General features: G+C 37.9%; 2 protein-coding genes across 3 annotated transcripts; both read left to right on the forward strand.

The window, feature by feature from the left end:
* The first annotated feature begins 30 nt into the window (after window positions 1–30).
* clmnb (calmin b) lies at window positions 31–9,801 on the forward strand. Its single transcript, XM_077552793.1, has 10 exons — window positions 31–407; window positions 2,321–2,382; window positions 2,474–2,569; window positions 2,667–2,750; window positions 2,817–2,909; window positions 2,984–3,210; window positions 3,406–3,599; window positions 5,417–5,496; window positions 6,442–7,175; window positions 8,584–9,801. The coding sequence occupies exons 1-10, from the start codon at window positions 236–238 to the stop codon at window positions 8,708–8,710; spliced, it is 1,869 nt and encodes a 622-aa protein (XP_077408919.1). The 5' UTR covers window positions 31–235; the 3' UTR covers window positions 8,711–9,801.
* A 6,589-nt stretch (window positions 9,802–16,390) lies between these two features.
* Window positions 16,391–22,036, forward strand: LOC144039620 (alpha-1-antitrypsin homolog). Of its 2 annotated transcripts, none has more exons than XM_077553167.1 (5): window positions 16,391–16,536; window positions 19,554–20,199; window positions 20,392–20,662; window positions 20,740–20,887; window positions 21,543–22,036. In XM_077553167.1, exons 1-5 carry the CDS (start codon window positions 16,477–16,479, stop codon window positions 21,732–21,734), a joined length of 1,317 nt encoding a protein of 438 aa, XP_077409293.1. In that variant the 5' UTR covers window positions 16,391–16,476; the 3' UTR covers window positions 21,735–22,036. The 2 variants fall into 2 exon arrangements, with proteins under 2 accessions (XP_077409293.1, XP_077409294.1); XM_077553168.1 differs by lacking the exon at window positions 16,391–16,536 and adding an exon at window positions 18,764–18,877.
* The last annotated feature ends 3 nt before the right edge of the window (window positions 22,037–22,039 follow it).

The raw sequence follows: 22,039 nt of genomic DNA on the forward strand, positions 1-22,039 counted from the left end.
AATATACTCATGAAATAGAGGGCTCAAAATGTCTTGTATTTAATATATGTTTAGCGTTTTTAGGGTTAAAGGTCGAGTACTTTTATCAATTCAGATTTTAAAAAAAGGATGTCAATTTATTTTTTTTTTGCTGGAAATTTCTTCATCATTAAAGCAGCTCCATTGTAAGAAATCCAAAACCAGGAAACAGAATTTGTGCTGCATAGTTTTGAAGGAGTGACGCAACATTTGATGAATGTCTCCGATGGCGTGCTCGGGCAAGACTTGCCTTCTTTGTCTTCATCCAGTGTTCAGCACGAGCGTCTGCGAATTCAAGTGTTCAGGTGCCGTGTTGAACCTTGGATTAATGAGAATGCAGAACAAGGACGGCAGCAAGCAGCCTTCTGGAATTAAACATCATCTTCAAGGTACACATGACATTCTGCGTTTCAACATTTCAGCATTCCCATGCGGTGTGCTGCGTGACTAACTCGGTTCCGGGTCGAAAACATACTAAGTGAAGATACATTATACGAGGGGTGTGAATTGCCTCGTACCTGGCGATTCGATCCGTATCACGATTCATAGGTCACGATTCGATTAGATACCAATTAATCATGATCCGAATCTATAAGTCGATTATTGCGATTTTTTTTAAAATTCAAAATTTGGAAAATACTAATCGGTAGTGATAGACAAATGAAGCTTCATGTAACACTTGTGATATTGTTTGACTCCTCTAGATGGCACTCTTATTTAAAGGTGCTAGCTAGCTAAACAGCTAACCAGAAAGACAGACAGACAAATGAAGCTTTATGAAGCACCTGTGAAATTTTTTTACTCCTCTAGATGGCACTCTTATTTAAAGGTGCTAGCTAGCTAAACAGCTAACTAGACAGACAGACAGACAAATGAAGCACCTGTGATATTATTTCACTCCTCTAGATGGCACTCTTATTTAAAGGTGCTAGCTAGCTAAACAGCTAACTAAACACACAGACAGACAAATGAAGCACCTGTGATACTAAATGGCACTCTTATTTAAAGGTGCTAGCTAGCTAAACAGCTAACTAGACAGACAGACAGACAAATGAAGCACATGTGATATTTTTTTACTCCTCTAGATGGCACTCTTAATTAAAGGTGCTAGCTAGCTAAACAGCTAACTAGACAGACAGACAGACAGACAAATGAAGCACCTGTGATATTTTTTTACTCCTCTAGATGGTACTCTTATTTAAAGGTGCTAGCTAGCTAAACAGCTAACTAGACAGACAAACAGACAGATGGACAAATGAAGCTTCATGAAGCACCTGTGATGTTTTTTGACTTCTCTAGACGGCACTTTTGGTTTAAAGGTGCTAGCTAGCTAGCGAAACAGCTAACCAGACAGACAAACACACAAACGGACAAATTAAGCTTCATGAAGCACCTGTGATATTTTTTGACTCCTCCAAAAGGCACTCTTAGTTTAAAAGCTAACCTCAAGTAAGATATTTTGTTGAATATTTCCATCAAAAATTTATGTTTAAAAATCGATTTGCCACATATTGAATCGATATATTGCCGAAACAATTTTTTTCAACACCACAATACATTATACGTTTACTGTTCGTGAATTTTCCTGGCTTGTGATCTAAATTTGAATTTACACAATAATTTTCCATCCATGAATTGGTAGCTAGGCTAAGTGAAAAGCTGCCATTTTCAAGTGATGAGCACAGCCACAAGTTTAAAAACTTTACACACCCCTTTTGTAAAGTATCTGTGACTAAGCCCAAATGTTCGGATGTTCCAGTAGGCTTTTCCTGCAGTTTTTTTGGGTTGCTTTCTAGGAGAAGCCAGAAAGTTTTATGCTAACACTGGCTGGTATTTCACTGCAAAAAGAACAGTAGAACATTTAAGAAAAAGTAAAATAAAAAAGCAGCAAAAAAGCAAAATTATCTGCCAATATCAACCACAGCGGTCCTAAAAACAAGTAATATTGACTTTTTTCAATCTGTACTAAATACAACTGGCTGTTAACACTCAAGCCAAGACTGCTTGATCAAATAAGATAAGTAAGTAATAAGTACAGTATCTTAAAATAAGCACAATGATCTTGTTCTTGTTTGACAATTTCATTTTCAGTAAAAAATAACTTGTCAAAGCAAAATAAGCTAATTTAGGTTAAATTTAAGAAATTAGATCTTACTTAAAATTTCAGTTTTTGCAGTGTTGGGATGTTTGATAATTCCCTCCACCTTGATTAAAGCCCCTTTTCTGGCACACACACAAAAATAGATAAGTCAAAGACCTTCCCAGAAATGAAATGAAAATCCTTTACTTTTATCTGCTCCAGATGAGAGGACAGCAACGCAGAAGAGAACCTTCAGCAGGTGGATGAACATTTTTCTGCAGCGAGTAAGGCACAAATGAGAACACTGGCTTGTGTACTTGAACTGCTTCTTTAACATTACAGTTGTAACTGCAGTTTCTTTCTAATTTGTTGCAGTGTGACCCTCCAGTCAAAGTGAATGACCTGTTCATAGACATCCAAGATGGACGCATACTTATGGCCATACTGGAGGAACTGACTGGGGGCAAACTAGTAAGGATCCAACATCATATAGAGAATTTCATAATAATAATAATAAAGCTTGTCATTCAAAAAATATTGAACCATCTAAAAGTGTCATTTCTTACAGGTTTACAGACTTAGATCATCACCTCACCGTATGTTAAAACTGAGCAACGTCTCCAAGGCCCTTGCTTTCCTGGATGAAAGACACGTAAGAATGACTCCTTACAGAAAATAAATAAAGGAATCATCATTTACTCTCCTTGTTTCCACTCAGGTGAAACTGCATGACATTGATGCTTCTGGTATTGTTGATGGCATCCCCTCAGTGGTTCTTAATCTTATTTGGAATATCATACTGCATTTCCAGGTCAGCCTTATAGCTTGTTGTAAAAAAACAAAAAAAACAACCTGAAGAAAATCACATGCAATCTGCTAATTCAGGTTAAACAAGTGACGGCAGGACTCCAAAAGCATTTATCGCCAAGCCGATTTTCGGTATCAGTGAGCAGTTACCCCTCATCTGGTGACCTTTCACCCTGGTTGGAAGATGGCCACAACTACCGCAGCAACACTCTGCCAAGTAAATGCAGAAATGCTTTCAAAGATCCAAAGCGCAACAGGAAAGCAATCAAATCTCTCCTGCTGTGGGTACAAAGATGCACGTCAAAGTGAGCCGGAAAACAATATTCATCTTTAACTTGTAATCAGGAGGGACGAAACCTCAGAGTTAACTCTAGATGGCGCCAAAGTATTACTTTTAATGCGTCCCCCCTCTTTTTATTTTTTTTTTAAAGAAAGTTATCTTTGTGAGGTACAAAAGTAAGATATTTGGGAGTTTCTCATATGCATTTGTACATTGACAGGTTTGGGGTAGAGGTGAATGATTTTGGGAAGAGTTGGAGAAGCGGACTGGCGTTTTTAGCATTGATTAAGTCCATAAGTCCGACACTGGTCAACTTGAAGGAGAGTCTGTCCATGGAGCCAAGAGAATGCCTTCAACAGGCTTTTATGATAGCCTATCGTCATTTAGATATACCAACTCTACTTGACCCGAAAGGTAAAAGAGCATCTCTAATCATATATAAAATAACTTCAGTACAGTCTCATGTTTTGCCGTGGTTCATTCTTACACGATTAGACTGTATGGACGCCACAGAGGAGACGGGACTTCTACTTGCGCTTCCGCCTTTCTGCCCCTCGGTTGTGCGTTCCCGTCGACGGGTGCAAGGCTGCAAGTGTGTAGTGTCTGTCTCAGTGTCCGAAGCATTTCAGTTAGCCGAGACGCGCGGTTCGGGGGCGCAGGGGTTGGGGTGCAAGTGTTGGAACAGTGGCCGGAAACGGCGCTGATGTGCAAAATCCGGAAGTCTGTGGCATCTACTCCATAGTCATTGGGCCGGGTTTGTGATTGCATAGAGATGCCACAAGTGGGTGGCAAAGCATTTAAAATGGAGAAAATAAAGCATCAACACCGTTGCATACATCTAGCAGAAGTTTTAAATCAATAATAAAAAAACGACATGAAAATAAAAGTCCCCCTAAAAACAAAGTCTAAAAATCCATCCATCCATCCATCCATTTTCTTTACCGCTTGTCCTCACAAGGGTCGCGGGGGGCGCTGGAGCCTATCCCAGCTGGCTTCGGGCAGTAGGCGGGGTACACCCTGAACTGGTTGCCAGTCAATTGCAGGGCACACAGAGACGAACAATCTAAAAATGAAAAATAATAACTAGTATCACAAAGGCAGCCACAGAGAGATAAATAATGGAAACATGATTCCATGTAAGGTAAACAACTTTATTCAGTTGTTTAAATATTCAACACAAACAAATCACCTTCAATTTAAGACTAGCCTAATTACCAAGCTCGCCCAAACGTACGTAACACCACACAAACAGTGGTGTTAAGTCATTAAACTCAACCTTTGAAATTTATACACAATAATAAATGTTAGGGAAGGGCAAAGTGCAATAGACTACAAACAATTTAACTTTTAATGGTGTACTCGGTGCATGTGAGGAATGCCAACAAAACAGGACATCTCAAAGGCAGAAGAATTAAAAAATACCATCAATGTTATTGAACCAATAACAAAGAGTTTCCACTAGAGGGCGCCAAAGTATTACTTTTAATGCTTTTCAGAAAGTCATCTTTGTGAGGTACTAATTATAATATTGAAAACGATATTGTTTGAAAAGATAAAAGTTTTGGTGTTGTCAACTATTCTGGGTAAATTACAGTAGACACTTTATATCTTACTACTAGTATTATTATTGTTAAACAAAAAGAAAAAAAAAAACAGAACCAAATGGAAGAAACAATAAAATGTCCAAAGTGTTATCTGTAGTCTTCCACAGAGGACACATTTGAACTAGTTGTTAGGAAGCATCACATCAGATTTTGAGGACATTGGAGGATAGTTCCCCCCCAAATGTCCGCAAATTTACAAATGCTGAATGGATAATAAGGGTTTCACAGTATGCCACTTTACTCAATCAATCACTAAGCTATCTACACACCAATCAATACACACAGAGCCACTAAATGGTCATTATGTCTGTGTCCGTGTTTAGTCAGTGTGCATACGAATGACTACGTGCATCAACAAGGACTGTTAACTTTGTCACTGTTAATACAACCAGTAGTCAGTCGACATGTCAATGTCAAATATATATATATATTTAAATAACAACAGGCTTTTTGGCCTTTATCAGAATAATCTCGGACTATATTAAAAACATACTTGTCATTATTTGAAGTTTATTTTAGCAGTAGACATATTATCTAGCTATTATTATTGTCATCATAATTTCTCCTAATCTGTTGTTTAGTTTGAGACAAGCATTGTATTTACATTAAATCTCCTTCCTTCTATAGATATGGCATGCATATCACCGGATGAGCAGTCCATCATCACCTATGTGTCCATGTTCATGAGACATTTTTCAATTGATAAGGTTTGTGTCTTATTTGTAAAAAAATAAAATGTTAGCTAGTTTCATCAGTTTTAGGATATTTTGATGTTACTGAATCCGAAAATGACATTGTGTTTTTTTCTTCTTTCAAAATTGGCTCTAGTTTTTGAAATATTCAACGTGCAAAAAAAATGCCAATTTTGACATTGCATCTTTCTTTTCAAGCATGTCAATACAGTATTATTTTATTTTTTTTATTTTATATCTTTTTAAATATTTGATATTATTTCATATATATATATACTGTATATATTTTATATATACATTTTTTCTTATTTATTTCATGTGAAAATCAAGCAAAAATTCAAAAACAATTGGCAAAATTAGAAGTAAACAGAGAATAAATGACAGGACCTTAATTATCTTTCAATTAATTGTGAAAAAAATATCAAGATCTCTCAAACTAAGCCAATTTAAACAAACGGGTGCCATTTTTCTTTCTTTCTTTTTTTAGAGCTCAGTATTGTTCATTCGGTAATTTTACCGATTCGACATGTCATCATCATTCTGCTCTCTTTTTTTTAATATATATTTTTATTATTATTATTATTTTTTTAAATTTATTTCTATTACAATTTTTTATTTTGTATGTGCACGAGTATGTGCATGTGTGTTTGCATGTGTGCGTGCGTGTGAGTGTGTATTCATTAGTTCACCTAAAACTTATTAAAAATCCCATACCGTTCACCTAAACCGAATACGGGTAACATTTTTGGACTGAACAGCATCCCAAAATTATTCAAACTATTAAAATATCGTTGGCCAAAAAGAAAAATGTTGGCCAGTGTAATAAAAGATGACAACAAATCAGGGGACTTTATTATACAAATTTTTTTTTTAAAGGGTGATTTTTTTTTGAGGCCATAAAGTCTTCTAGAGTATGTTTGGTGGTGTCACATAACATTCTACATACATTTTATCTTGCAGGAACCAACGTCACATATTGAGGATAACATTCCTCAGATCCCAAATTTTGGATCAGTTGAGTCAGCAACCTTTGGCGGGACTGTGGAACCTGCAGCCCGAGGTCTGTTTGAATGCCTCACAAAGAGTAATGAACAGGAACTTTGGGAACGTTGGGCAAAAAAGCCTTCAGGTAGCCCTCGTGGTAACGCTCCCAACAAAGAGGCCTCTGACACCTCCACCCTCTCATTATGTCACGGATGTAACGTCGCAAAATGCTCACCACAGGAAGCCTCGCAAATAATTGGAACGAATGTCGGACTGACCTTACAGCCCCCGAGTCCTCTGCAAGCAGGAGGCGTCAGTCAGGAGATCCGATCGTGGATGGAAAAAGGCTCTGAGGATCGTGGCCGCAGCAAAACACAAGTTGGTGAGGGTCATTTGTCCATGAGCTCCGAGGAAGGGATTTATAACTTGGCAACACTGGACTCAGAGGACGACGACGACTCCTGTTACATGATGGACCTGAGCAAAGACGTTTTTCTACCATACGCTCGGCTCAGAAAAGGAGTGGCAATAGTTGAAGAGGAAACAGCGGAAGAAATTATCCTGAATGGAGAAAAGTCAGATTATCTGAAAGTCTCAGACTTTGTGGCGGCCTCCGCTCATGATGTGAAAAGTCAAGTAGAGGGAGTTGTTACCGGGCAGAATAATGATGAGACAGTTTACGGTCAAGGCCTTGAAAGCTCCCATATCAGGTATGTCATTATTTTACAGTAAACACCATACAGTCAGTTAATCATTACCAAAACATGTACATTCGATTAATTGAAGACTCTAAAAAGCGCAGTTTCTTTTTCAAACTGTTAAAACACAGGTGCCAAACTCAACGCCCGGGGGCCAGATTCGGCACGCCACCTCATTGTATGCGGCCCATGAGGGCAAACAAAAATTACCAAATTATCTTCGCTTTTAATAACACTGAGATGGTGCAAGTATTTTTTTTTAATATCATTACTAGACACCTTTTTAAAATAAGAATATTACATTAAATTGAAAAAAATGGCGACCATTTTCTGGGTCAGTCAAAATTGGGCCAAAAGTTTGACCGATCCACTACTTCGGGCAATTCGACCCAATTTTGGGGGTAGTTTTGCTCAAACCTTTTTTTTTTTTTTTGGGGGGTTAAAAAAAAAGAAGTTGGATCAAATTGACCAAGTAGTGAATCGGTATACTTGGGTCAATTTGACCCAATTTTGGGTGTAGGGTTTTTTTTGTGTGTAAAAAAATCTTAAGAGTAGTTTTGTACCACTATACCCAGTAAGTAGTACTGTATTGTATAAAACTCTTTTTTTTTTAAACAAAAAACAAAACAAAACATTGGGGGTTGTTTTGTACAAAATGTTTTTTGTAAGAAAATGTTCAAATTGACCCATTTTTTTGTACAAAACTCTCCCTCTTTTTTTTTTGCAAAAAAAAAAAATCTTGGGGGAAGTTTTGTATAAAACTTTTTTTTTGTAAAAAAAAAAAGAAGAAGAAGTTCGGTCAAATCGATCCAATTTTGGGTGTAGTATTGTACAAAACTTTTTTTTTTGGGTTCAAAAAAGAAGTTGGGTTAAACTGATCCAAGTAGTGGATCGGTATACTTGGGTCAATTTGACCCAATTTTGGGGGTAGCTTAGTACAAAACTCGGTAAAAAAAACAACCAACAACAACCCCAAATTGGGTTATTTTTGACCCAGCACTTTTATGACTATATTTTCTTGTAATATGATGTTATGTAATAAATGATATTCATTTATATATATATATATATATATAAGGTATTGATCATGTTAATAATTTATCACAATCATTTAGGAACACTATTTCTATAAATCTTACATCAATGTTTACATGTTAAAATATCACTTATTCAATATTCGTAGAAATTTGCAATGTCCCATCGCTGTTGATCTATTTTTGGAACAGGCCCGCGGGCTACTCATGTGGTCGTTGGGGCTAACTGGTGCCCATGGGTTGTGGTTGCTGTAGCTTCATTGCTGCAAAACAACAATGTGAAAAATTGATTGGTAAATTTGAATGAGTTGACATTTGTTTTCATTGTTTCTGTGTAACTTCTATTTCTTAGCCCTGATTCTACCACGTGTGTGTTTTTCCAACAGCAAGGGAGGATTCTTCCTTCCATTTTCGGCTCCCTCTTGTGATATAAGCCCATTAGAGGTGGAAATGCTCCTGTTGCTGTGGATCCTGCTCTACTGCTGCCTCATTGTGCCTCAAATGAGCCTTTGAATTACCCGGCAGCACACCCTCCTTATTCAAATGTAGCGTTTGCATGGGCCAAATGAGGCATTTGGGGCTGGGGATGACTCTTCTGTATCTGTGTCACACAATTTCCCTCAAGACAACATTTAATGACTCTGTTTGGCCGTCTCACTGCCAACAGATGTTCAACATCACACAGTTGTTCTCATAATTACTCAGATTTGCTTGCTCTGATAAACAGCGCTTGCACTATACAAATTGTATACAGAGTTTTTGAAGTTTTTACTGGCCACAAACATGCCTGTGAAGACTCTTGATTGCCCATCCTCGTTTGAATGCGAATGGTTGTCATCTAGATCTGATTAGCCCGCCTTTTGCCCAAAGTCAGTTGGGATATGTTCAAGTTATTACTGGACAGGATTTGAATTAGAATTTTTTAATTTATTGTATGCCCAGCTGTTGTTTTGGTCTCTTCTCATGTTGGCATCACTCATGTTATTTTCAATTGTCCCCACATGATGGCACTGCAACATCAAATACACAACTACCCCAATCCCATGGCCTATAATGTCTCCCATTGTACCTCCTGTCTAATTATGAACTGCACTGACATGATGAGATTAATCTCATCATACTTAATGAACACTTTGATATTTTCACGCTCCCGCTTTCCTCCTGTTAAGATGCCACATGATCAATTATTAAGCTCCTCCTTTATGATATACTTATGATTTAAAAGGTAATTGACCCAGAAGTTTTGGTACTTTCATAAATAGTAACATAACAAGTTACTGAGCCATTGAAGCATTTATTCAGTATCCTACCAGACTGCAGTTATAATGTTATTTTTTCTCTCTATAGTTATTTGTATTTATTTATTTAATTTATTTAGTTTTAATAAGCTTTCAGGGCGAATTTGTTTTAGTTTTTTTTTTAAACATAGTCTTAGCTTATTTTATAATAATACAGTGTTTTATGTTTTATTAGTTTTAGTATTAGATTTAAATTTAAATATTTTTTATTAGTGTATATTTAAAAAAAAAATCCACATCAAGTTTTGAGAATATATAAATAAAAAATACGAAAGAGGATTAGGGCCAGTGAAGAGAGAAAAACAGTTTGGCAGGATTCTGACTTTAAAGTGAGAATTGTTACAATTCTCATTTTAAAATCAGAATTAAAGTGAGAATTCTGAGAATAAAGTGAGAATCCTGCCAAACTTTTTTTCTCTCTCTTCACTGGCCCTAATCTTTTTCCATATACAAAAAAAAAAAAAATCAGCAAAAATATTACTTTCAAAACGTTTCAAAAACAGCCATCCACAAATCAAATACTGGTACTGTATAACATTATCCTGCCTAGGAGCGATGTCATCTGGTGGCGCTTTTTAATTGGATGACGTCACTTCTATGTGGCATACAATAAAAGGACTACAACTCCCACAACAGGCTAACAGCTGTGTTGTAATAGAGAAATAAATACATTTAAGATCAACTGAAAAGGCTAATGTATTGAATTAATTGTTCAAGATGAAACATTTTTTTTGGGCTATAATTATAGTTATTTTAGCTAGTTTTGTAAACGTAAAATTAAATGTAGTTTCAGTGTTTTTTTTAGTATATCCTTTTTATTTTATTAACGAAAATATGTATTTTTTTTTTAGCGTGAGCTATTTTGTTAGTTTTCGTTACCTGAAATAGAAATAGAATGAAACGACTACTGTGCACGAGTAGAATGAGTAGGATGCACTACTGTAGTACAGGGGTTAGCAACCTTTACTGTCAAAAGAGCTGTTTGAGGCCAAGTAAATCACCCAAAATCTGTCTGGAGCCACAAAACATTTACATATTGTGATAAAGGAAACAGTGCATTTGTGTTAGTCTTATATAGTGAGGGACAAAAAGCTAATTAGAGCTGCAGCATAATAGAAAAATATGCAGCATCCAATACTTTTTTTTCCACCTTTCATCTTCCGTTTTTTTGATTTATTTATTTTTTGGGTAATTTTTCATAAATTTTTTCAACTTTTCTGTCAAATTTCGGACTTTGACAAATTTATATACATATTATGGTCATTTTCTGCCTCTCTTCTGCCCTTAAAAAAACCCAAAACATTTTGTTTGCCTTTTTCTAAATCAATTTTCTGGCTTTTTGGGTAATTTTGTGGATAGTTTGTTGTAATTTTTGGGATTTCTTCTTTTGTTTTAGGACATATTTTTTTGTGCATGTTTTTTTTTACTGCCTTTTTTTTTTAAATCAATTTTCTTACTTTTTGACAATTCCAAAGACATTTTCGGGTAATTTCCAGCCTTTCTTCTGTTGTTTTTGCACATGTTATGGTTACTTGTTTACTTGTTACATGTTTTCTACCTTTAAAAAATAAATGAATAATAATAATGATCATTTTTTTGGGGGGACATTTCTGTCAATTTCATGGTCATTTTATGTTAATTTTCTGCTTTTCCTCTTTTTTTTCCTCAGACAATTTATGGTCACTTTTTGGACATTTTGAGGTAATTTTTAAAACCTTTTTCCATTGATCTTTCATCTCTCTTTCTCTGACAACTTAAAACTTTTATGAATATATATTTTTTTAAATTATGAATTAAAAAAAAAAGTTTTATCTAAAAAATATAAAAAAGTATGTAAAAAAAATATATGAATGTTGACTAATTGTTTTTTTAGAGAGCCATAGGGACACAAGTTGCAGACCCCTGCACTAGTAGAACTGCACTAGAGAGGCAAACTGCACTAGTTGACATGTGTGCTACTAGTATAACTAGTGAAGTATTAAATGTTTACTAGCAGAATGTTACTAGTAGCACACAGTAGTACTCTAGTTGAAATTCAGCGCACTAGTAGGAAATTTAATACATTCTTAAATACATAAAGATAACACCTTTTTTGTGTACACAAGTAATGTGAAGCAAAATTGTAGCATGCATCGGTTACATAAGTGTTCAAAATCCATATTGATCATTTAAAAGGGGATGTGACATCCTAACCGTCACACGCACACACACAGCTAGGGAGTTTTCTACGAAACTAAAAAAAAGCCGGCTGTCGTTGTTTGCCTGGAACTCAGCCCGTGGGTCAAAAGCTCATTCCGAGAGATCAATAGACTTTCAGCACCACCCACTCAGAGAGCAAAGAGAGCATCGCTCACCAAAACCGGAGGTCGTCCTGTCTTGTCTAAAATAAGCTTGCGGCGCCTCATAATGAGGCCGAGATTAGTGATGAAAAGTAGTCACTGTTTGTTTTTTGGTTGTACAGTTTATCGTTCAAGCTGTGCTTCAATTAAAACCGAGAAAATCTTGAAATGTTCGGGACTGGAAATCGACGTGAAGTTGCACAAAATATAACGTAAAAGTATGTGGTATATCTTATACATTTATATTCCATTTTGATCCACATCTGATTGAAGTAGCGCCATCTAGTGGTGAACTAATAATTCATACAATTAAAAACCCACAATGAGATTCAAAGAAAAATATAATAGTCACTGAGTTCTGTGATTTGGGCTCCCGTTGCTTGTCAACTCCCGCTAGCTGCTCTTGTTAGCTGCTCCGGCTAAATCTGGCTCGCTTGGTCTTTCGGCGTCGCTCGCTTTTTTCTGTTTCTTCTTACTGGGGCACACATAATAAAGGAAACTCTTTTGAGGGAGTGTTGATTAAAAAGCAGTGCGGATGCCCGAGAGATTTAATAGCTTGCTTAAATAACATATACATTCCTGACTTACTGCATATTCCTTGTAATAGAGTTAATGGGTCTGTTTTATGCCTTTATTTTCTGTTTCAATAGCTGTGAAATATGTTGGCGACCAATATAATTAGGTAGCAGAAATTTTATTTTAATTTTAGTCCATGAATTGAGTAGGCCTGGACTAAATTCAATTTCAACTCGATAATATTGTGTCCCAGTAGTAGAGTTGCTACGTGTCCCGTTTTTCCTAGAATTGTTCTGTCTCTCTTTTTTTTTTTTTTTTTTTTTACCAGCTGTCCTGGGAAAATAAAAATCTCTCCAGGGACACAATTTTATTTATATTATTTTATACTGTCTTCCCCTTGTTTGTGTGTGCCTTTATTTGGTGCGCTGATCACGTTGTACCCGGTTTGGCCACTCGGGGGCTGTGTGGTTCCACGCAGTCTAATACACTTTTAAGTTGTAGCCACATTAGAGAGTAGAAGGAAAAAGTCACGATCAAGTTATTCCAATAGTTTTTTTTGCAGTGTGGACTGTGTTCTTTTGAGTGATAAAAGTGCCGCGAGTAACGCGCTAATTAGCATTAGCGAGTCAGACTGGAGTAGATCATTACAATTCTTTGCACATCTATAGATTGAAGCAAAAATCATTGTCAATCAAATCATTTTAAAGCAAAAATCGTTCTTAACCGAAAATCGATTCTGAATCGAATCGCAGACCCAAAAATCAGAATCGAATCGCGAGACATTCAAAGATTACCAACCCTAATTTCTTAACCACTTTTTCTGTGTTTTGGGATTTTGTCATGCTAAAATGTCCACATATTCAAAATTTGCCGGGGCTATGAATAATTTTGGGCTTGGCTCTTAAGTGCCCAAGCTTGATCAGGTGTCCCCCCCCACAAATCCAAGGTGGGAGAAATGCACAGTTCATTTTGAGAAGTCACAGTTGTGCTCAGCGACCATCAGTTAGAGGATGGACAATTGAAAGAAATTGCTCATTACGTATGAGGCATGTATGTAAGCACCACATACGATTGCGTATGTCCACAATGTAGAGTTCATGTCCTCTGGAGAGGCCATCACTATATGGATCCATCCTGTCGGATCACCCTCCGGCGTGTTCCTTGCAGCTCCGCTTTCTGTTTTTTCGTAGCATAATAAATGATGTCGAGTAGATTTCAAGTCGGCAATAATTACTGCTCTCTCCGTCAGCAAGCCGAGACAAGCAGTCGGTGTAGCGCCGATTGCTGTTTTCACAAGGAGGCTGCACCCAATTGCCATGCTTGCAACATTCTGTCATTTACACGCACTATCAGCCTTTTTTGGCCTCTCGTTCTGATGGTGAGAGCTCAAGAAGTTCCTCATTTTGTCATCCAAGCTCACTTAAGGGGAATATTACATGTTAGAAGTTCACTTTCATCAGCAATTGACACAAAAATTGCATCCAATACCAATTCCTCGATACTCTTCATTCTGGTGAAGAGACACTCACATTTAAAACCTGTGGCCAATTTAGAATTGAATATTTTGCGAATGTAGCATTTGAAGAACTACAAACTCCACAGAGACTCGAACCCAGAACCTTTCTCATGTGAGGGCAATGTGCTAACCACATGTACCAACGTACTGCCAGGAAGGAAATTTTCTTCATTACATTCTATTATAATATAGTGATTTGCATCAACAACAACGGATGGATGAGGACCGATACCCAGCCGTATTTCAAGGTATGGTATTGGTACTCATGACGGTGGCCAATACCAGTATCGGCCACTCTCTTGTGGCCATTTTACGATCAGGAGCTAGAAATGAAAAGAATAGAAAATTGCCATTCATTTCATACAATTTTAAGGAAAAACGCTATACTATTGGGATATAGAGGTATTCCTTTAAAATTATTATTATGGTTATTATTATTATTATTATTATGGATATTCAGAATAAGATGTAAACATAATAATAATAATAATAATTTAATTATTATTATTATTATTATTATTATTATATGGATGTTATTACTATTATTATGGATGTTCAAAATAAAATTTAATAACAATAATAATAATAATGATAATAATAATAATAATAATAAAAACAATAATAATAATAGCCATAATTTTATATCACACTTTCAAAAACAGTTGTTTCCAAAATGATTTCAGAGAACAGAGAAGCATACATGAAGCAAAACAGGACAAAATCACAACATAATATCCAAAGAGCTATGCAGTAGATACCAATTGTCATGTGATCTATTATGTTGAAAACCGATTGAATAACCCAGGCAATGCAAGAACTCAACAGATAACTTGGTTGGGATGAATAAATAAATAAAATTGAGATAACAATAAATCAAATGAAAAAAAAATAAAAAAGTGGGAGAAAACAATGTTACTAATAAGCATGTCTGTAAATGTGGACTACAGATGGAAACTAGCATTATGCTAAATCTGGTGCAGCCATCTTCTTTATGTTACTGCACACTGTCTTTTCTTCTTTTAATAAACTTAACTCAAACAATTTAAAATACTTCACTTTTTGCCTGAAATTGCAAAATCCGGCAGCACGGTGGCTGACTGGTTAGCACGTCCGCCTCCCAGTGCAGAGGACGTGAGATCGAGTCCGGGCTTCGGCCTTCCTGGGTGGAGTTTGCATGTTCTCCCCGTGCTTGCGTGGGTTTTCACCGGGTACTCCGGTTTCCTCCCACATTCCAAAAACATGCATGGCAGGTTAATTGAACTCTCCAAATTGTCCCTAGGTGTGAATGTGAGTGTGGTTGTTCGTCTCTGTGTGCCCTGCGATTGGCTGGCAACCAGTTCAGGGTGTACCCCGCCTACTGCCCGAAGCCAGCTGGGATAGGCTCCAGCACCCCCGCGACCCTAGTGAGGAAAAGCGGCCAAGAAAATGGATGGATGGATGGATTGCAAAATCCAGTATTGTCTATTCTCCACTATGCTGTATTGTTTGCCACTATGCCATAAACTATTGATAGCTAGATAGAGAGACCAGACATCGTCACATATTGATTGCAACAGTAAACAAACAGAAATTGACATTTAACTCACTAGCTTGGACCTACAGTCGAACCTCTGTAGATGAATCCCCCTGCAGCCTAAAAATGTAGAATTCCACTAAAATATTGTGGAGGAATATGTCTCCAAAGTACAATATTTTGGTTTGCAAGTTTAGGGACGGCTCTAGGACTTTTTCTCTCCCATGGTTAAAGGGTGGCTTGACCAATACATGGGGGAAGGGGGGGGGGGGGGTAGTTCAGAGAAAATAATTTATAAATATATTTTAGAATATCAAATAAAATGCTGGCTTTAACTGGAGCTACAACTGAACTGAATATTCTAAATTAAATTAACTCATTCACTGCCATTGACGGCTATAGACGTCAAAAATTCATTTGAACTATTTCTATGAGTTTAACATTTTTTCCCACTTTTGTCAACAAGAGTATGAAAACCTAGATTTTTGGTTTATTGTATTACAACAAATATAAAATTTGAGATTAATTGTGAGTTAACTAGTGAAGTCATGCGATTAATTACGTCCCTAATTTTTAATAATCTTTTCTTTTTTCCTTTTTAAAATCGTGTCAGGCGATTTAAATTTTTGATGGTAATTAACTGCATGACTTCAATAGTTAACTCACGATTAATCACATTTTATATCTGTTGTAAATGTACAATCATTTTTTTCTAGGTTTTCACACTCTTGTTGACAAAAGTGGAAAAAATGTTAAACTAATAGAAAATAGTTCAAATTAATTTTTTTTACGACTATAGTCGTCAATGGCAGTGAATGAGTTAAATTAATAATAATACATAAACGAATGAAATAATCAGTATGAAAAACTGATGGTGTGATTTCCCCATGCACAGCAAGTGGTGGACTGCTTTAAAAGTATGAGACGATTCCGATAGCATCCAAGTATCTGTCTCCAAAACGTACCCCGGGCTTTTCACCCCTTTGTTGCACATTAGTTAGTTGTGTTACATCAGTGAGGATGATATCCAGATAACATATCTCTTTGCTAGGACAGAGGCATGTTTGGTTAATCTTTAACAAACATGACTGTCAGTAATGGTGTATAAAATGGAGACATTTCTGCAGATCTGCCCGCAGCAAAGAGGACACTTCAAGGTAAGACTGTACTGGACTTGTATATGTTGAGGAATTTTAGAGATACAGCTGCACGTTATACATTTGTCACATTCTTGTATATAACGCACTGCAGTGATATGTACCTCCCAAGCCGCTGGATGGAGTGCAGTGGTTGAAACCTTTTGGTTAGCATTGTCCTAAATTCCCTTTTTGTCATGCTACCATCCACACTGCCATCACTAGGGCTGGGTTTTAAAAAAATCGAATAATCAATATTGAATTGATATTCCTTTTCAAGCCCAATAGCGATTCATAAAACCATGAATTGATTATTTTATTTATATCATTAATTCTTAAGACAATAGAATTTTAAAGGCCATTTTCTTTGGTATTTTACTGTTTTCTTGACATTTCTGTTCACATGAATTTCAAAGTACTGTATTTTACATTTATGAAAGACCAGACTCTTTGCACTTAAAGACAATTCATAATATTTTTGATTTATATTTACAATTATTGAATTAGATTATGAAAATATTGTTATCTCATCCTTGCTGAGGTCAATGTTTGTGTAACATTTTACTCACTCCCAGCTATTTTCACTGAAGCAACCCTTTTTGCTCCCGGCCGTTTTACTAGATTTTCACTGATTTTGCAAGGCCCACAGAATATTTTGTTCGATTACTATCAAAACATGGAACCTACCAAAAGAAAGATTATGGTGTCTTCTTTCATCAGGAAAAAAAGTATAAATCTATCTGTTTCCGTTTTGCAGCAATTAGCATAAGAATATAGCTAAATTTCATCATTATTCACAAATCTGTTTGAAACAGTGGGGGAAAGAGCTTTTTGCAACATGGCCCTGGTTGATCTCTTATACTCTGCTGCCGCCTGCTGGCCGTTTTTGTAATAACTACCATTTCTTCAAGCATTCTCTTCAGTTCTGAGGCTGCATCAAAGCCTTCTGTATCTAGAGCATACAGAATAAATAAATAAAAAGAAAAAAAAGCATTAATACATTTTTGGGAGCATGGTAATTAAAATAGAAAGTATTTATATGTTTTGAGCGCAAATGAGTTAAGTGGTTAAAATGTGTTACTTTCATTAATAAACAAAATCATTTGACCAGTTACTGCCTCCCTGCAGGAATTTAATATTTGTGGCGTTTTATCATGTACTTGACATTTAAGAAGAATTGATGTGCCATAATTAAACAATATCGGCTTGAATTGAAGTGAAAAGAAAATAAATAAATAAATTAGACGGAATCAAACTAAACTCTTGTAAATTGGAATCGAATCAATTGAGGCAATTACAATCGCTACATAGCCCTAGCCATCACTGCTAGCCACCACTAAAAAACACAAAAGCCCCGCCAAAAAGTAGTTATGGCTCCAACTCCTTAATGTTCCAAGCTCCAATTCCAAGCTTCAAGAGATTAATTGATTCCTTCTGTGTCTTTGACTTTTGACTGAGGCATATTTTTGAACTCCGAATTGTACCACTTTTGCAGGGTTTAATTTTTAAGGTTCTACTGTATCGAAGACAGGGATGGGCAACTGTCCTACATCTTCTTGTAGTTTCCCTCCTCTTACACACCTGATTCAAATATCATAAATCGTTACAGGCTTTTGCAAAGCTTGTTGATAAACTGACCATTTGAATCAGGTGTGGTGATGGAGGGAAACATTTCAAACACGCAGGATAGTGACCCTCGAGGACCAGAGTTGCCCATTCCTGATTTAAGCGGACACAATTTTGTCAAAAGAAACAATTGAACAGCTCATTGCAAAGCTAAACAGGAAATCGTGGCCAAGTTGATAATGTCACCTGACACCTTGGTGACCCTGATTCAAGCCCCTGAGCGGCACAAGAATCTGGGCCAAAAAAAAAGAACCCATTATTTTGACAGCATTCAAAAGGATGTGGTAATGAACAATTCACCACCAGCATTCCCAGGACCCATAAGTAAAACAGCGATAACCTTAACCGCCCCCCTGGGTGCTTAAGTAGCCCCCTGCTACACTGTGTGTTCACTAACAGTTTGCTGCATCCGCCACTGTGATGGCTAAAACCCAGACGGAAAAAACACGTGTGCTTGTATGTAGCCTACATGACATTCAGAGGTGTCAAATCCAGGTCCACAAAGTAAAAACCGTGCCACAGTTTGGCTTTAGCCACAGGTGCTTCTACTCAACCGTCAGGTAAACGAGCTCTGAGTAGAAGCACCTGTGGCTAAAGCCAAACTGTGACACGGTGGCCACTTCCATTCTTTCGTCAGCCGGTCATTGACGGATGCCAACACGAAGCATTGAAAAACGCACAGACTGAGAAGGACCGTCTGTCCTGTCCCGGATCAACGGATGCAAGCCTGCTTCAAGTCGGTGCTCAGTCCATGTATTCATTTGAGGCTTCGTGTCATAAAGCACTCGGCGAAAATTTGGATAGAAGTGTCCACCTCTGTTTTTTACCGAGTGTTTAAATGATGTTCGGGGGAGCTTCCTCTATTCCCACACCAATGGGCCATTTGTCTGGAGTTAAAGCAAATGTGTTAAAATGATTCCTTTGAAAGTCTTATCTTATGCTAGGTGACATCGGGGCTGAGACCTACTATATTTCCACATCAAAAGGCCATCTGTCAATGTGTATTGAATGCTGTAAAAGTCTGTCTTAGCTGAGGGCTGGTCGCTGGTGACTAGGGGCAAAGGGGGTGGGAGGTGCTTAAGGATTTGGGGGTTTTATGATACTGCTCTCTTCAAGATGGTATAAGAATGCTGGGAGTCGGCTGTAAAGACACACGAGCGGAGAGGAACTGCAGCCATTTGTCTGTAACTTGCTGTGTCTAGAATATTCTGTAAAATAAATCCTTCGAAGGACCTGTTCACCAATCTCCAGTCTGTATTCAAAAAATCAACATTCTCTCAACCCGAACAAAAACGAACACGCGGAAGACAAAGAGTGTTCTCCAACAATCCTCATCTTCTCATAATAATGATATGCTTGCTTATACTGATGATCTTTGCTCTAATTTGCCGTTTCTAAATTGTTCTGGACAGGCTGTGAAGATGCAGGGTTTCATTGCAAGTTGCTCTCTCGCGGCACTGCTGCTGGCTACATGCCTGGCTGCCCCCAGCCACGACCACCACGACCACCATGACCACCACGATCACCACCACCACCATGGAGAGGACATGAATTGCCACGAGCTGTCCCCTCCCAATGCAGATTTTGGCTTTGCCTTTTATAAAACCCTAAGAGCCAAAGCAAGCGATGCAGAGAACATCTTCTTCTCCCCGCTGGGCATCTCCACCGCCCTGTCTCTGTTATCCACGGGGGCACGCGGTGAAACCCACAGCCAGCTGTTTTCCACCTTGGGGTACAGTGGCAAGGAGCAGGCTACGATCAACGAAGCATACAAGCATCTTTTTCACATGCTCGGCCACACTCAAGAGCACCAGGAATTGCATGTCAGTAATGCAGTCGCGATAGACGACAACTTCAGCCCCTCTGACACCTTCATGAAAAATGCCAAAGAATTCTACTCTGCTGAGGTCCTCAAGGTCGACTTCGGCAAATCAGAAGAGGCAAAGGCTGCAATCAACTCATACATAGCCAATCAAACCAATAACATGATTAAAGAGCATGTAAAGGATTTGGATGAAGGCTTGGCTATGATGCTGATCAACACGGTCTTCTTCAGAGGTAGGAGACTGAAACAACAGAGTATGAGTAATAAACAGAGGTGTCAAAATCGGGTCTAGAAAGTAAAAACCCTGCCACAGTTTGGCTTTAGCCACAGGTGCTTCTACTCAATTTGCAGGGTTTTTACTTTTGGCCTTGATTTGACACCTGTGGTCACAAAGGCGTTAAAAACATTTCAACGTCTGGTTACAGGAGAGTGGGAAAGACCCTTCAACAATTCGCTGACGGGGAAGGCTGACTTCCACATGGATGAGAACACCAAAGTGGAAGTGGACATGATGAAGAGGACCGGTCGCTACGACATGTATCACGACATGGACAACGGCACCACCGTCCTCATGCTGCCCTACAAGGGCAACGCCTCCATGATGATCATCCTGCCTGATGAGGGAAAGATGAAGGATGTGGAGGGCTACATCAGCAAGGAATACATTAAGCACTGGCACGACTCTATTTATAAACAGTAAGAATGGCAAGATGACTGGAAAGATGTGGTGCATTGTGCAGTGCACTGACACAACCTCTTATCTGATTTTTCAGATCTGTGAGTGTGTTCCTGCCCAAATTTTCCATTTCTGTTACATCTGACTTGGAGCGCACATTGAAAGAAATGGGAATCACTGCAGCTTTTGAAAATACTGCCGATTTCTCCGGCATTTCCGATGATGTCAAGCTGAAACTATCTAAGGTATAATTAACAGAACACAGACATACTTAAGGAGGAGTGGGGGAGGACTGTTTGTCATACATGTACATTAGGAGTCCATCTATGTCTTTTCAAGGATAAGGACTTCAAGGGAACTAATTATTGGACTACCAAAAAGGAAGAGGTGCCAAATCCAGGTCCAGAAAGTAAAACCCCTATCACAGTTTGGCTTTAGATGCTTCTACTCAGAGCTCGTTAATCTGTGGCATGGTTCTTACTTTCTGGAACTGGATTTGACACCTCTGCAAAAGGTCAATAATCCATGGTTTAGGACAGGACAGGGTTCCTCGAGATCCGGAGTCCTGAGGTTTTAGATGTTTCCTCCCACTAGCTCACCTGATTCATATAATCAGCTCATCAGCATGCCTGATAACGATCTTGATCTTTAGTATCAAGTGCTTTGGTAGGGAGGGGTAAACATCTAAAACCTGAAGGACTCCGGGCCTCGAGGACCGGAATTGATGAAACCTAGTTTAGGGAGACCACCCTTGTAAAAAGCCATTGCGACTCCCAACCAGCCCACCTACACATCCCATTCCATACTTTACAAATATGATTAATAGGTTCTTTGCTATAACTCCAGCTTGCATTTTCTTCGACAGTTTTCTCTGTCATTAACCAACTGCTTCTTCCACAGGCAACCCAGGAGGCTGTTCTGAGTGTTGATGAAACAGGAACCAAGGCAGCGGCTGTCACTACCTTGGAGATTATGCCGATGAGTATGCCTACGAGGATTAAAATGGATAGACCCTTCTTGGTCTTGATCGTGGAGGACTCCACCCGCAGCATACTTTTCATGGGCAAGATCAGTAACCCCATAGCCAAGTAAATAAAGACATGTTCTGTAATTTCTTTGCTTTTTTACCCTCATAAAATCCCGTGGTGTCCTTTGACATTTGGTCATTTGAGAAGACATAAAATCATTAGATCCAAGGCACTGGATTAGTATGTATCTGTCAGTCTTGCCAAAAGTTAAACAGTTACCAGAACCAAAATGTCTGATTGTCTGAACACATTGACATATTCAAAAGTGGCATATTCATCACCGATAACCGCCGGCAAAAGAATGAGCAAATGGTGTTCGTGTTTGAGCATTGTTCAACATGATGAAATAAAGATGATGATGAACAATTA

The sequence above is a fragment of the Vanacampus margaritifer genome, chromosome 19 (genome assembly GCF_051991255.1).
Source record: "Vanacampus margaritifer isolate UIUO_Vmar chromosome 19, RoL_Vmar_1.0, whole genome shotgun sequence".
In the NCBI taxonomy this organism is placed as follows: Eukaryota; Metazoa; Chordata; class Actinopteri; order Syngnathiformes; family Syngnathidae; genus Vanacampus; species Vanacampus margaritifer.

Bases quoted from the DNA above. Each gene is read 5' to 3' on its own strand.
- clmnb (XM_077552793.1), top strand. From the start codon at position 236: ATGTCTCCGATGGCGTGCTCGGGCAAGACTTGCCTTCTTTGTCTTCAT. The intron at 2,751-2,816 runs GTAAGAATGACT...GTTTCCACTCAG, and splicing joins CTTTCCTGGATGAAAGACAC to GTGAAACTGCATGACATTGA. The intron at 3,600-5,416 runs GTAAAAGAGCAT...TTCCTTCTATAG, and splicing joins AACTCTACTTGACCCGAAAG to ATATGGCATGCATATCACCG.
- LOC144039620 (XM_077553167.1), top strand. From the start codon at position 16,477: ATGGTGTATAAAATGGAGACATTTCTGCAGATCTGCCCGCAGCAAAGA. The intron at 16,537-19,553 runs GTAAGACTGTAC...TGTTCTGGACAG, and splicing joins AGCAAAGAGGACACTTCAAG to GCTGTGAAGATGCAGGGTTT. The intron at 20,200-20,391 runs GTAGGAGACTGA...GTCTGGTTACAG, and splicing joins CAACACGGTCTTCTTCAGAG to GAGAGTGGGAAAGACCCTTC.